The 14,166-nt window shown below is 36.7% G+C and overlaps 1 protein-coding gene across 3 annotated transcripts in view; it reads left to right on the top strand.

Annotated features, from left to right (window-relative positions):
- LOC105472733 (SR-related CTD associated factor 4) overlaps positions 1 to 14,166 on the top strand; it is a 61,534-nt gene that overhangs the window by 17,938 nt on the left and 29,430 nt on the right. For all 3 annotated transcript variants that reach the window (XM_011726266.3, XM_011726265.3, XM_071095605.1), the window contains exons 2-7: positions 7,154 to 7,237; positions 8,047 to 8,091; positions 9,601 to 9,762; positions 11,172 to 11,307; positions 11,632 to 11,774; positions 12,354 to 12,530. In XM_011726266.3, coding sequence (XP_011724568.2) covers positions 7,154 to 7,237; positions 8,047 to 8,091; positions 9,601 to 9,762; positions 11,172 to 11,307; positions 11,632 to 11,774; positions 12,354 to 12,530 — 747 coding nt within the window. The remainder of the gene's footprint in view (positions 1 to 7,153; positions 7,238 to 8,046; positions 8,092 to 9,600; positions 9,763 to 11,171; positions 11,308 to 11,631; positions 11,775 to 12,353; positions 12,531 to 14,166) is intronic.

Genomic DNA, 14,166 nt, shown 5'->3' with positions numbered 1-14,166 from the left:
GGCTGTTGTCCTTCATATTTTTTGACCACAATACACACAGTAGGAATTATATAATTCATTCATGGATCTCAACCCACAGTTTGAAAAACACTGCTCTGGATTAACTCCAGGATTCTATCTTTTTCTCAAAAAAATTACATGTAGTGGTAATACTCATTAATGTCTGTTTTGTATTTACTCTGTGCTAGGTGTTGCTCTAAGTGCTTTTGTATGTATTGTTTGTATTTAATTCTTAGACTTCACTAATTAAGTAGGGAGTACTATTATCCCCATTTTACAGATGGTGAAATAAATTCTCATAGGTAGCAAGTGGTAGAGCCAAGATTTCTCAGGCAGTTGATTATTGAGCCCGTGCACTTAACCATTATTCTAACAAATTATTGTGGAAAATCAGTGATTTTCTGATTGATCGGAAAATCAGTCAAAATCTTAGATCACCACAAGATTATATGCTTCTCTTGAGAGATTCCTCAAACAATATTGGTGACCATGACAATTAACTCCTTTATTTAAGATTAATAAATTGCAACTTTGCTTTAGACACAAGTAAGGACTCAGTAATCATTTACAACTAACAAGTTCATTCTGTTTTAGAATGAGAAAAATATACCATGTGTAAATGTGAAATAAAACAGATATAACAATGAGCAATATAATTGATTTTAATTAAGGGAAACAAAAGTCAAGGATCAGTATATGTGAGAGGGGGTAGGAGTTAGAGACCAAGCCATTTATTAAGCGCTGGTTATTTTAGGTGCTTTCATTTCATTTCATGCTATTAACAGTTTTATAAAGAAGACCATCAGTGTTTATTTTAAAAATGGGAGAATCAGGCCGGGCACAGTAGCTCAAACGCCTGTAATCCCAGCACTTTGGGAGGCTGAGGCGGGTAGATCACCTGAAGTCAGGAGTTCGAGACCAGCTTGGCCAACATGGTAAAAACCCCGTCTCTACTAAAAATACAAAAATTAGCCGGGCATGGTGGCAGGCGCCTGTAATCCCAGCTTACTTGGGAGACTGAGGCAGGAGAGTCGCTTGAACCCGGGAGGTGGAGGTTACAGTGAGCCGAGATCGCGCCATTGCACTCCAGCCTGGGGGACAATAGCGAGACTTCATCTCAAAAAAAAAAAAAAAAAAATCAGGCTGGACACGCCTGTAATGCCAGCACTTTGGGAGGCGGAGGTGGGCAGATCACATGAGGCCAGGAGTTAAAGACTAGCCTGGGCAACAAGGCGAAACCCCATCTCTACTAAAAATGCAAAAATTAGCTGGGTGTGGTGGTGCACGTCTGTAATCCCAGCTACTCAGGAGGCTGAGGCAGGAGAATCACTTGAACCCGGGAGGCAAAGGTTGCAGTGAGCCAAGATCCCGCCACTGCACTCCAGTGTGGGAGACAGTGAGACTTTAAAAAAAAAAAAAAAAAGAAAAGCAACAAACAAATGGGAGAATTAAACTCAGCAGAACTGGCAACAGTAGAGGGCCCATGTCTTACCTGGAAATATTTGGATGAGTCAATATTCAGAAATAGGAATTTATGAACGTATAACATGCTGGCTATTTAAAGCTGTCCCTCATGCCCTAAGATAAAATTGAGCTCTAAAACATAAAAACAGTGTATTGATCTTTAGTCTTGAGAAATTGAAATTTGATCATCTAAATAAATTATGCTGACACTTCCTCCTAAGTCACCACATTCAATATTGTAGGGTCTTTTAAAGCATCAAAAAATTGACACTATTTTAGTAATTTATATCGCCTCTAACTTGTTGCTTGGGTGGGCACATCACTTTATACCTCTGGCCACTTAATTTTTTTAATTAAAAAGTTCTTGGGTTCAACTCCATAACAATTATATGTTAGCATATTACTTTCTAGTTTGGGTCTACATTGCAATTTTTTCCCACTTAACGTAACTGTACAGTCCTTTTTATCTTTACTATCTGTACACTATTTTTCTGGGCTAATATATTTGAAATAATTTTGTTATTGTTGGGTACTAGTTAAAAGAATTAGAGTTTTGGGAAATGGTTGATTACAGATTGAATTATGCCACTTAATTAACTTTATATCTGAGCAGACTGTTGAGCCTCAGTGCTGTCATCTGTAAAATGGAATTATAACGTCTGCCTTACCATAAAGGCTGTTACTATTTCTGTCAAAATGGACAGTGTCAGTGTGCATGCTTACCAGGAAAGTATATCAATTTATATCCTTTATGTCAAAGTACATCAGCATAATTTCTGGATTTCTCTATCTGTCGAGTGAAGGCATTGCTGTAGGTATCAGAGAACTCTTTTGTCTCGCAAAAGGTGGAGACTGTTTGATGAATTTGCGCATTAAATAAGTCAATAAAATATTAACAGCATTCACTGAGTGTTAAAAGGTGATTTTGCACACCTCCAAATTTGAAAAATCTGTATTTGCCTGTAGTGTTTTTCTTCATAAATTGTATCAAATGCAAATGCACAGCTTGAAATTTTAAGAAAAATTTTGGTAAAGGAGAATAAAAGTAATCTGAAAAGAAACTTCTTTGGTGGGGTGGCACATGCCTGTAGTTCCAGCTGCTGGGGAGGCTGAGATGGGAGGATCACTTGAACTCCCGAGTTAAAAGAAAGAAAGAAAGAAACAGAAAGAAAGAGAGAGAGAGAACTGATGGAAACTTTATAATGCTAACAAGTAAGAAGTAAGTAAGGGTGCTCACTTATAAAAAAGCCTTGAAACATAGTCCTGTCTCCTTCTCAGCTTGCCACTTACTAAGCTCTCAGATATTTGTTGAATTAATGAAAAATGAACCAAAAATGCATTTCTGCTTCCTTGCCTGCCACTCATTCCTTAACCAGTTGGAATTTGGAATCACTTCCAAAAACTGATGTCACTTGCATTCACCTAATTGCCAAACTAAATGAACAAGATTTGCTTTGCATCCTGATGAACCTCTTGTAGCATTTGGCTATGCCAGATGTCTTTAATTTCTGGGATTCTACTTTGTCCTGGTGTTCATTTTTGCAGGTTTTTTCTCCGCTACATTGAAATTTTTGGTATATATGTTGTTCTGTTTTGTGATTTTTTTGTTTTTTGTTTTTGTTTTCGGAGACAGAGTCTTGCTCTGTATCCTAGGCTGGAGTGCAGTGGCACCATCTTGGCTCACTGCAACCTTTGCCGCCTAAGTTCGAGATTCTCATGCCTCAGCGTCCTGAGTAGCTGGGACACTACAGGCACGTGCCACCACACCCAATTAATTTTTGTGTTTTTAGTAGGGATGGGGTTTCACCATGTTGGCCAGGCCGGTCTCAAACTCCTGACCTCAGGTGATCCGCCCGCCTCGGCCTCCCAAAGTGCTGGCATTACAGTTGTGAACCACTGCACCAGCCTGGTATGTATGTTCTTGGCTCCGTTCTTACTCCAGGCTCCTTCTAACCCATCCTCATAGTTCTATAACCTTTCAGTTTCTAGCCTGGATCTCTTATACATTCAAGATTCCTTTCTGTGCCTGGATATTTAGTAGGCATCCCAAATTAAATTCAGTATGTTTCATTGTTATCCCTGAATCCAAACAGTATACAGGCAGGCACAAAGGCCTTCCTGGATTTTTTTTTCCCACCTGTATTCCCTATCGTAGTTGATGGTCTCTGCACAAATTTAGTCTGTATGCAGCATTGTATCGGGTATGGGTATGTTTTTAGGGAGTGTGAACTTTAGAATCAGAAAATTTTAGTTCAGATCGTGGCTTAGGCATCATCTAAAACAGATGTAACCCTTTTTGAGTATTATCTCAAAACAGGTATAACAGATCTGCCTTAGTTAACATGATTAAGTAAAAAGTACAACATGTCATATCACTTAAACTCATTGCTGCCTGATAACCACTCAAATGTTGGTTTCCTCTTCTCTTTCCAAATAATATTTTCTTTATGGAATGTAATAATACTCTGCAACTGTTTCAGATTATGGTATCTGACGGTTCTCTTGCTGGTCTTTTGCCTGAATGATGGTTATACTGTTATGTGGTATAGTCTTTAATTTTTTAAATACATTATGATAATTTAAGTGGAGACTATGGAGTGTTTCCTTAGAAGCTATGCTAGTCTGTCTTGTGTGTTCATTTAGGTGTTTAGTGAGTCGCTTACTGCTGAAATGATAAAGAAGTGCTTTTTGGAGGGATTAGATGAATATTAGTTCTGGCTTAGGCTTCCTTAAAATTTACTCTTAAGCTTTCAATGACCAGAGAAGTCGTTCTTACTGTTGCTCATTTCTTTTTTTTTTTTTTTTTTTTTTTTTTTTTTGACAGTTTCAGTACCAATGAGTCTTTGTTTATTCATTGTATTTTCCCAGGGAAAGGAGAAGGGAAGGGAAAACAGTGAGTTTGTATGTTACAAAATCATTAGAAAATGGGAAAGGAAGTACCTGGTTCAGCAAAATCAACCATCAAATAGATGCCCACCCCCCCAGTGATGGGGAAACCAGTGCCCAGTGGGCCTCTGTCTCCTACAGTTCAGGAATGAGGAGAAGGGATCAGGAAAAGAACAGATAGGTAAAGGCTTTCTTACCCACCCTCCTCATAGAGATTTCACACAAAGCTTTGATTTGTAGCAGTAAACAGGGAGTCACATTTGTTCATCTCCTATAAAATAATCTTGTGGCTACTTTGACATAAGTTTCTTGTACCTGCATGAAAGTTCCAGGCTGCCTTGGATACACATTTAGATTCCTTTTCTTGGCCTCCTGACCATCCTGACCCTCTTGACTTTCTACAGGGAAAGGCCCTTTATTGCTTCTACTTTATTATTAAAGATTTAATCTATCCAAAATATAGTAGTGTCTGAAGTGTTTGGCATGAATCACATTAAGAAGTGGTCTTGGCTCAGGAGGTTGAGAACAAGGAAGAGAGGGTTCCTAGTTTCTTCAGGATTTTTGCAGAAATCATTTAAGAGTTGTGGAGACAACCCAAGAATTAAATGTGTGTGGGCATGTTCATTCTTAAAACCCATGGGGTTTTTTTGTTTGTTTTTTGGTTTTTGGTTTTTTTTGCATGCCCTTTCACTGTGTTAAGGTATAGAAAATAAAGCAATAATAAGCAACTGTCTTAATAGATTTTATAACATAGAATATACCTTTTATAAATGTATGCTACATATTTATGAATCATGCAGTGTTGATTTTTTTAGAATTTGTATTTAAGTTGAAATATGTTAAATCGTTTCTTGCTGGTTTATATAATTTTAAGGATTTACTATTTCTTTTCTTTTCTTTTCTTTTTTCTTTTCTTTTAAAGACAGTCTCACTCTGTCGCCCAGCCTGGAGTGCAGTGGTGCAATCATGGCTTATTGCAACCTCCTCCTGGGTTCAAGCGGGTCTCCTGCCTCAGCCTCCCAAGTAGCTGGGACTACAGGCGCCTGCCACCATTTTGTATTTATAGTAGAGAGGGGGTTTCGCCATGTTGGCCTGGCTGGTCTCAAACTCCTGTCGTCAGGTGAGCCACTGCACCTGGCCTTACTATTTCTTTTCTAATTGCCTTTCAGTTAGTATTTTATTCTCAAAGAGAATTTTTTTATTACATTGGTAAAGGAAGTAATACAATGAAGAATCACAACCTTATTTAGGGAATCCTTTTATTAAAATGAATTCCTGTGTTCATATCTTAGTGTTTTCTCCATTTTCTGTATCTTATGGAAAATTATATTATTTTCTGCTTAAGTAGTTATCTGGTTTTTTATTGATTATATTTGGCATTCCATACCTTTTCTAAAATTGTTACTGATGTCTAGTTTTGAAAAGGTGTGAAAACTGTCTGAATTTTTAGGATACACTGCTAGGTGGGGCTGTTTACTCTGAGAAAACACTCGTGTTTTAGGCTAGCCTCTTAGCTAGTGGTCTGGTAAAAGTTCATACCCTAGGGCTCCATATTTGGAATATTGACATAAATTGAAAGAATGGAAATGTGATTTGTATGAGTTTCATAATGTTAGGAATCTCTGAAACTTCACAATATCTTTTGGAAGTCCCAGGTAAGTGTATGCTTATGGTTAAACCAAACAAAAACAATAAGAAGCTAGATATGTTTCTTCATGTCAGGATTTTATCTTTATAACCCTCTATGAACTCTCCTTATGTTTTGGTTGGATTTAGCCCTTTGGGAGAAGTATGTGGTTAAGTCTCATGGAAGCACCTGATGGCTGTAGATTTACTGTTGTGAGATTTGTTAAATTTGGTTTTTATTTGTTTGTGCTTTTTGGAAACAAAATCTTGCTGTGTTGCCCAGGCTGGAGTGCAGTGACGCAGTCTTGGCTCACTGCAACCTCCACCTCCTGAGTAGCTGGGATTACAGGCGCATGCCACCACAGCCGGCTAATTTTTGTATATTTAGTAGAGACATTATAGGATATAAAAAGTAATTCCCCCATCTGTGGAATGTTAAGCAGACATCCAAGACAGTCAAAGCCTCCCGTAATACAACATCCCACACTCTTCTGGTTGTACCAAAAAATAACCAGTGAATGATTTTACCTCTTTAAAAAAAAAAAAGCATTTATACATAAAAAGTGGGATGAAGGCACCACTGATAAGACATGGTATGTACTGAGTAGAGTTGGCTTCTTTCTCTGGCGTCATCAGAGGCTGGACTCTCGTTGGTTTTAGTTTCTCCATTTTCTGCAGGTAAATCTTTAGTTTCTTGGTTAGTCACTTGAGCCTGTTTTCTCGTTGCTCCCCCTCCCTTTCCCTTTTGTTTGCACTTTCTTGTCTAAGGATTTATCCTTCTCTGCTGCTGTTTTTCAGCTTCATTTCCTCTTTGGCAGGAACAGGTTTAGCTGACAGCCATGCCAATTGCCTCTTGGGCTGTTTCTTCCCTACCCCTTCACCACCCCTTTGGCAAAGCTGACCTTCTTGGGTATCATGGCAGTGGGGAGGGTGTGTGTTGGGTGCCTGCACACCAAGAGCCTTCGCAAAGCTGGGCTGCCTGGCCACCGAAGCTCTTCCTGCTGCCCTGGCTGCTAAGACCTCCCTCCCCACCCACCCCATTTGTATTTTCCAAGTGGTGATGCAGATATGTAGGAAAGGTGGTTATTTACTAGCCAAATAGTTAAACTTTATGTTTCAAAAGATTTTTTAAAGTGTTGTTTTGTGTTTTGTTTTGTTTTTTTTTTTGTCTTTTAAGCTCTTTTCACTTATGGATATGAAACCTCCCATCTCTAGAGCCAAGATGATTCTCATCACTAAAGCTGCTATTAAAGCTATTAAGGTAATGACAAAATAAATCAATTTGAGAAATGTTTTTGAAATTTTGAAAATATTTTTTACTTTTAAACATGAGAAGTCAACTTGTGAATTAGTTCAGGCCTAAGTCAAAGAGCTCTAACCAGCCTTTGCTTAAGGTACATGATAAGCATACATTTGCATTGTAACGTATTGTTTCAAAGCAGTTTGGTTTTTGGCAGGGATAGGGGGACAGAGTCTCACTGTGTCGCCCAGGCTGGAATGCAATGGTGGGATCTCGGCTCACTGCAACTTCCCCCTCCCGGGTTCAAGTGATTCTCATGCCTGAGCCACCCAAGTAACTGGGATTACAGGTGTGCGCCACCATGCCCAGCCTCAAAGCAGTTTTTTTAAATTTTCACATATTCCTTATCATAAACCAACTATTTAGCTTCGTTTTTATTTAAAGAGAAAAAATTCAAGCTCCATGAAATGAAGTGTCTTACCCAATATCACACTTTAAAATGTGACTTGTTTTAGAAACTACATTGTTTAGCTCTAATCCATTGGTTTTGTCCCATAAGGTTGCCAAATACTCTGCTTCATGAAGGTTTTTTGTTTTAAAATTTAAGAAAAAGGACCTTCTGTTTGGGGAATTTTTGTAGTTTTCTGTTTTTAGTTTTTCTCTGATTTGTTTTTTAAGATTTTTAAAAATTTTTGATTATGTGTTTCTCATGGTTCATTCAGTATTGATAATATTTAAATTGTATAGATTTCAGAGTTTTAAGTATTTTCTAATTATAGGAAATGCAGAAATATGTAAACTGAACAGTAATTTTCTCTTAATTCTTTCAGCTTTATAAGCATGTAGTTCAAATAGTAGAAAAGTTCATCAAAAAGGTAACTATCTCTCATTATTACCTCATTTTAGTTACAATATGATATGTAATTGACTTCGTAAATTTTAACCTGGATACTTGTTTCTAAAGCCACTTCATAAAAATGTAGTCACTAGAGGTTCTTTTTAATCACTAGAAGTTTATAAAAACAAATTTTTAGCAGTACCATTAATTGGTACTTCACTTACTGTGAACTTAGCACTCAGCTCACAGCAGTTTCTTATGTGTTGGTCATGACCCTTCCCTAAACCTGAAGTGCTTACTCTACCCCTTGCCCTGACTGCTATTGACGTTTAGGCATTTAACTCAGCTTTGAGTATTTCAAATGAAATTACTTTGTAAAGTTTTCCCAGTTTTTCCCTTTTCCCATCAGAATAAAATTTTCAGTTCAGTTGTCTGTTGTTTTACAACTGTGTGATTAGCATACATCTGTCTCAGTAGAAAATAGAGAACAGAGACTTAGTTCTTAACCCCTGACCTGGAGCAATGACATGTACCTACTAATCAGTGTTTATAAAAATGTCTCTAATCCATGGCCCTTGTATACTGGCTTAGGTATAAAAGTTAAAGCTCCAACAGGCAAAAAAAAAAGGTTAGTAAACGCTTTGCATAGTAGTACATCAAAGTACAGATAAATAAAGTGGAAAAAATTACCTAGAGGCACGATCACCAAATTACTGCAATAGTTATTAATACATTTGGATTTATTTTTTATTTATGTACATGTACATTTATAAAAGTAAAAATGGATATAATACTGGTTGTTAGCCTGCTTTTCCCACAGAGTTTATCATAAACATTTGCAAAATACTCCTCTCTGCAGTTGTTACCATGATGCACGCAGCCATTTTCTGAGTTGTTTGACCTAATTTTTTTTTTTTTTTTTTTTTTTTTGCCATAAATTCCTAGATGTAGAATTGGTGGATTAAATAAGACTTTGCTTTTATTACTAAATTGTCTTCCATAAAGGGTTATACCTGTTTCCACTACCACCAGGAATATATATAGGTGTCTATTTCTCTGCTTTTCTCTGCTGTTGTCAGTTTGGTTAGCCAAAAACAACTTCTCCTTTTTAATTTTTATTTGGTACTGTACTTTAATAGAATTAAAATTGATACATTTAAAAAGGTTTCGTTAATTTTGAAAGGTAAAAATTACCTTTTTGAGCAGGATGAATTGTAGAGATTATCATAATAGGTGAATTTGTATGGAACTGGCTTAAGGATTGGTAAAGTAATGTCGATTTTGGTACATTGGGTGTAGGGAAGCAGAGAAATCAAAGAAGAGTAAAACCTTGGGGGTCAATAGTATCAAGAGAATAATGGTAGTTCCGTATAGACATGGGCAGTTTGACAAGTTAGCCATTTGGAGAGCTGAAGCATTCAAGTAGTTTTTTAAAAAAAGCAACCTTTGGATGGATATAGAAAAGTTTCATAAATGTGAAAATAATGGGTGTCAAAGATTGTGACTTTGCTTTTTCTGTACTGATTTTACATCTTTATCCTTGCAGTGTAAACCAGAATACAAGGTTCCAGGATTATATGTAATTGACTCAATTGTGCGACAGTCTCGTCATCAGTTTGGAACTGATAAAGATGTTTTTGGGCCAAGATTCTCTAAAAACATAACCGCCACATTCCAATATTTATATCTTTGTCCATCTGAAGATAAGGTATAATTTTTAAACTAAAACTTGTATTCTTTTTTAAAAAAATATTATTTTAAATGTATATTAGATATTTGGAGCCTACTGTATTTACTAGATAAGATTTTCGTATAGCGATGTCTGTGAGGTTGAAACAAAACACAGTTTTTTCTTCAGTAGTCATTTCATATTTATCTGTTTTCTTATGAGTTCTTCAGGATTATCAGTCATACTGTTGAAATATGACAGGAACAAAATTTATAGAATCAAAGAGTATAATAGTGGTTGCCAGGGACCAGGGGTAAGGGAAACATCAGGAGCTGCTAATCAGTGGTTTGACATTTCAGTTAAGCAAGATGAATAGGTTGTAGAGATCTGTTGAACAACCTTGTACCTATAGTTAACAGTTCTGTATTGTACACTTAAAATGTGCTAAGTGAGTGGATCTCAGTTAAGTGTTCTTACCACAGTAAAGTAAAATTTTTAAAAAATAACACAAAAGGAACATCATCTTTAAAGAAGGTATCATTGGAAAGATGTTCTTGTGTAGTTGAGTGAGGAAGAAATTGTGCAGTAGAAAAAGACAGCTATCATCTGATTGTTGGTTATTCCAGAAAGAAAGGTCCAATAACTGATGTTCTTCCCCAACATATAGAGATGCTAATGCTTAAGTGGTATTCATTAGCAATCAGACTACAGTATTTAATTCCTTATATATACAGTTGGCTTTACAACATACTATATAAAAGTAGAAAAACATTACAGATATAGTAGCTGACTATAAGTAGGTGGGGGAATTATACTAGTAAACATACTCAGAATAATGAAGAACAGAGACATTTACAATAAACAGCATATAAATTTGAGTGTCATAGATGCTGTTTTTATATTCTTGGAAGAATGCTGTTATGGGAAAAATACACCCAAAACCAAGATGATTCCTTAAGTAAAAATAAAAGTTGTGCCCGTGAATAACATCTTCTCTGGATCTCCTTCATATTTACTTGGCCACGTAATTTAAATTTTGATTACAGGCCAGTTTCTTAAATATTTTAGCTGTTATAATTACTCTCAAGAAATTCTCCTTCATTTACTTCTTTAAGATAGCTTTTTTTTTTTTTTTGTCAGTGATAGAGTTTCTTTGTAACCATAAGTAAAATAAAATGAAAATGTCAAATAATACATTTCTTTTTATTGTCTGGGTCTGTAGTCCCTCTCTGTTCCTTACTCTAGATGATACCACTGAAGAAAGACTAATTAGAGTAGTTTAACCAAGTTGTATTTCTGATTTTTTTTCACGTGTTTATGAAACACACATAGTATGGAAATATTAGCCTAGGGGGTTTTCCTCTTTTTTTTTTTTTTTTTTTTGTAAGAGTATAATAGGTTATTTATGCCAATATTTATTGTATATTTGTGTTCCCCATGCATAACAGAGTAAAATAGTTCGTGTGCTGAACCTTTGGCAAAAAAATGGAGTGTTCAAAATTGAAATTATTCAGCCTCTTTTGGACATGGCAGCAGGAACTAGTAATGCAGCCCCAGTAGCAGAAAGTGTTACCAATAATGAAGGTATGGTCAAATGTATCTGTGAGCTCACACAATGGCATAATTTTTTGCACATGAAACAGTCAGAGTTTATCTGTATTGATGGAATTTTTCTATAAGAAGGAAACTTGAGTTTACATCTTGGAAGGTACGATTTTCTTTCCATAATTCCTATTTATAATAAAGGTCTACTTTTCTGGTAGTTGTTACAGTATAAACTCTAGTGCCACAATCTATATATTTTATACTGTGTTAAATTGGATAAAATGTTATTTTAGCGAAGAAGCTTAATTAGGAAAACTCGCAGATTAACTTGTTTTTAGGTCTTAATGCCCTTTTCTTTTTTAGGCTCACCTCCACCTCCAGTAAAAGTTTCTTCTGAACCTCCCGCACAAGCCACTCCAAACTCCGTCCCAACTGTACCACAGTTGCCCAGCTCTGATGCTTTTGCTGCTGTGGCTCAGCTGTTTCAGACAACTCAAGGCCAACAGGTAAACCGTCTACTCAAAGGTGAAATTGTTTGCAGGACTAGGTACTGTTGTCACTTCTTGTTTTCTGTTCTTCATTAATAAGCACATTCAAAGGAGAAAATACATCTGCTTTTCAACTAGAAAAGCCTTCACGAGAAGTAATGTAGGAGTGATAGGGAAAACGTAGAAGTGATAAACAAGGGAACAACACACGACTTTAGAACTGCTAAGTGGCTCATGTTGCTCACAATTCTAGCATTTCTGATGGATTTCAAAATTATTTGTAATGGGGAGGATTTTTCCATTTTTCTAGAAAACTTATGCTTACCTTGTTCACAATTTAGTGTATTTTCTTTTCTCTTTGACCATCATCTTATATCATTGACATTGTCAGCATACATTTTTAACCTTAAGCAATGCCCATTGTATCTCTGTATATTCATTCACAACAAATTTAACCATTAGTAAAAGGATTTTTTCCCAATTTATTCTGTGCCTGTGCTACTTTGAATCACCTTTAAGACTTTTTTTTATTAAATTAACTTTTGATAGTATGATTATACTTTGTTCTGTGATTTATTGGTTTTCCCATTCTTTAAGCTTCAGCAGATCCTTCAGACTTTTCAACAGCCTCCAAAACCACAGTCTCCTGCCCTTGACAATGCTGTGATGGCTCAGGTTCAGGCTATCACAGCTCAGTTAAAGACAACTCCTACACAACCATCTGAACAAAAAGCTGCTTTCCCCCCACCTGAACAGAAAACTGCATTTGACAAGGTATATTTCTCTCACATAACCCACTCCACCATTTATATCACTCAACTTGAATTATGGAAGTTATCCCTTCTGTGGATTGTGCATTATGTTGTTTTGTAATTTGAGAGATTTTCCCCCTCAACATCAAAACATCGATTATTTTCCCTGGTTTTAAATGTGATGTGTGCTCACTGCAAAAATTTCCAGGGTTTGAAGCTGAATTTGCTAGTGTAAAATGAAAAAAGTTAAAAAAAAATTAGGGAGTAAAGGAAACAGAAAATTCTTCATTAACCCCAGTACTTGGGGATTACTGTGTAACATTTTGCCTTATATCTTTTCAGAATTAATTTCCTACAGATACATGCTTTTCTTTAATTGATTATAATACATACCCACTTGTTTTGGTGTTAATACTCATATCTTTTTTGTTGTTGTTAACGTTAATAGTGGATTTAGATCTACATTTTTACTGAATGCATGTAATACATAGTATTCCACTACACGAGCACATTACAGTTCAGCCATTCCACTACTAATAGACATTCAAATTGCTTTCAGTTTTTTGCTGTTAAAAACCCAGACAGCCAAGTGTGGTGACTCATGCCTATAGTCCCAACACTTTGGGAGGTCGAGAAGGGAGGATCTCATGAGCCCAGGAGTTTGAGACCAGCCTGGGCAACATAGTGAGACCCCGTCTGTGTTTATTTTTAATATATATGTGTGTGTATTAATAATGTATGGGTATTTTTAATATATAAAAATGTATAAAATATATTATTTTTAATATGTGTGTGTGCGTGCATTTTAACTTTAGTTACCATATGTATAATATGAGGGTTTGGGAACCAGCTGGGCATGGTCGCATCTGTAGCCCTAGCCACTCAGGATGCTGAGGTGGGAGGATTGCTTGGCCCCAGGAATTCAAAGCTGCAGTAAGCCATGATTGTGCCACTAGCCTGGGCAACAGAATGAGATCCTGTCTCTAAAAAACAAGCAACAACAAAAAAGAGGATTTGAGTTAGGTCAGTGTCTTTCAGCTGCTCTGTTGGGCCTGTGGTTTCTTAGGCATCTTTAAGAAGTTGCCACTAAGGATATGGATATGCTGAACAGCTTAGAGCTTCTCATTGAAATTTAACCCTAACAGCTTCACTCTTGTCTGTTTTATTTGGTTTATGACTTTGTAAAACATCATTTGACATTTCAGTTTTCACTGCAAAAAAACTCAAAAGTTTGAAAATCAGGACCGATGCCTTTGGTTTCATCATCTTTAAAATTTCTGATTCTGGCCGGGCGTGGTGGCTCAAGCCTGTAATCCCAGCACTTTGGGAGGCCGAGACGGGCGGATCACGAGGTCAGGAGATCGAGACCATCCTGACTAACACGGTGAAACCCCGTCTCTATTAACAAATACAAAAAACTAGCCGGGCGAGGTGGCGGGCGCCTGTAGTCCCAGCTACTCGGGAGGCTGAGGCCGGAGAATGGCGTAAACCCGGGAGGCGGAGCTTGCAGTGAGCTGAGATCCGGCCACTGCACTCCAGCCTGGGTGACAGAGCGAAACTCCGTCTCCAAAAAAAAGAAAGAAAAAATTTCTGATTCTTTCCAACATCCTAACTATAAAAACAGAAGGACTTTATTGCCAATAGTCTAAATTAAAAAT

Source organism: Macaca nemestrina, chromosome 4 (assembly GCF_043159975.1).
Source record: "Macaca nemestrina isolate mMacNem1 chromosome 4, mMacNem.hap1, whole genome shotgun sequence".
In the NCBI taxonomy this organism is placed as follows: domain Eukaryota; kingdom Metazoa; phylum Chordata; class Mammalia; order Primates; family Cercopithecidae; genus Macaca; species Macaca nemestrina.
This window is presented reverse-complemented; position numbering and strand designations above follow the sequence as displayed.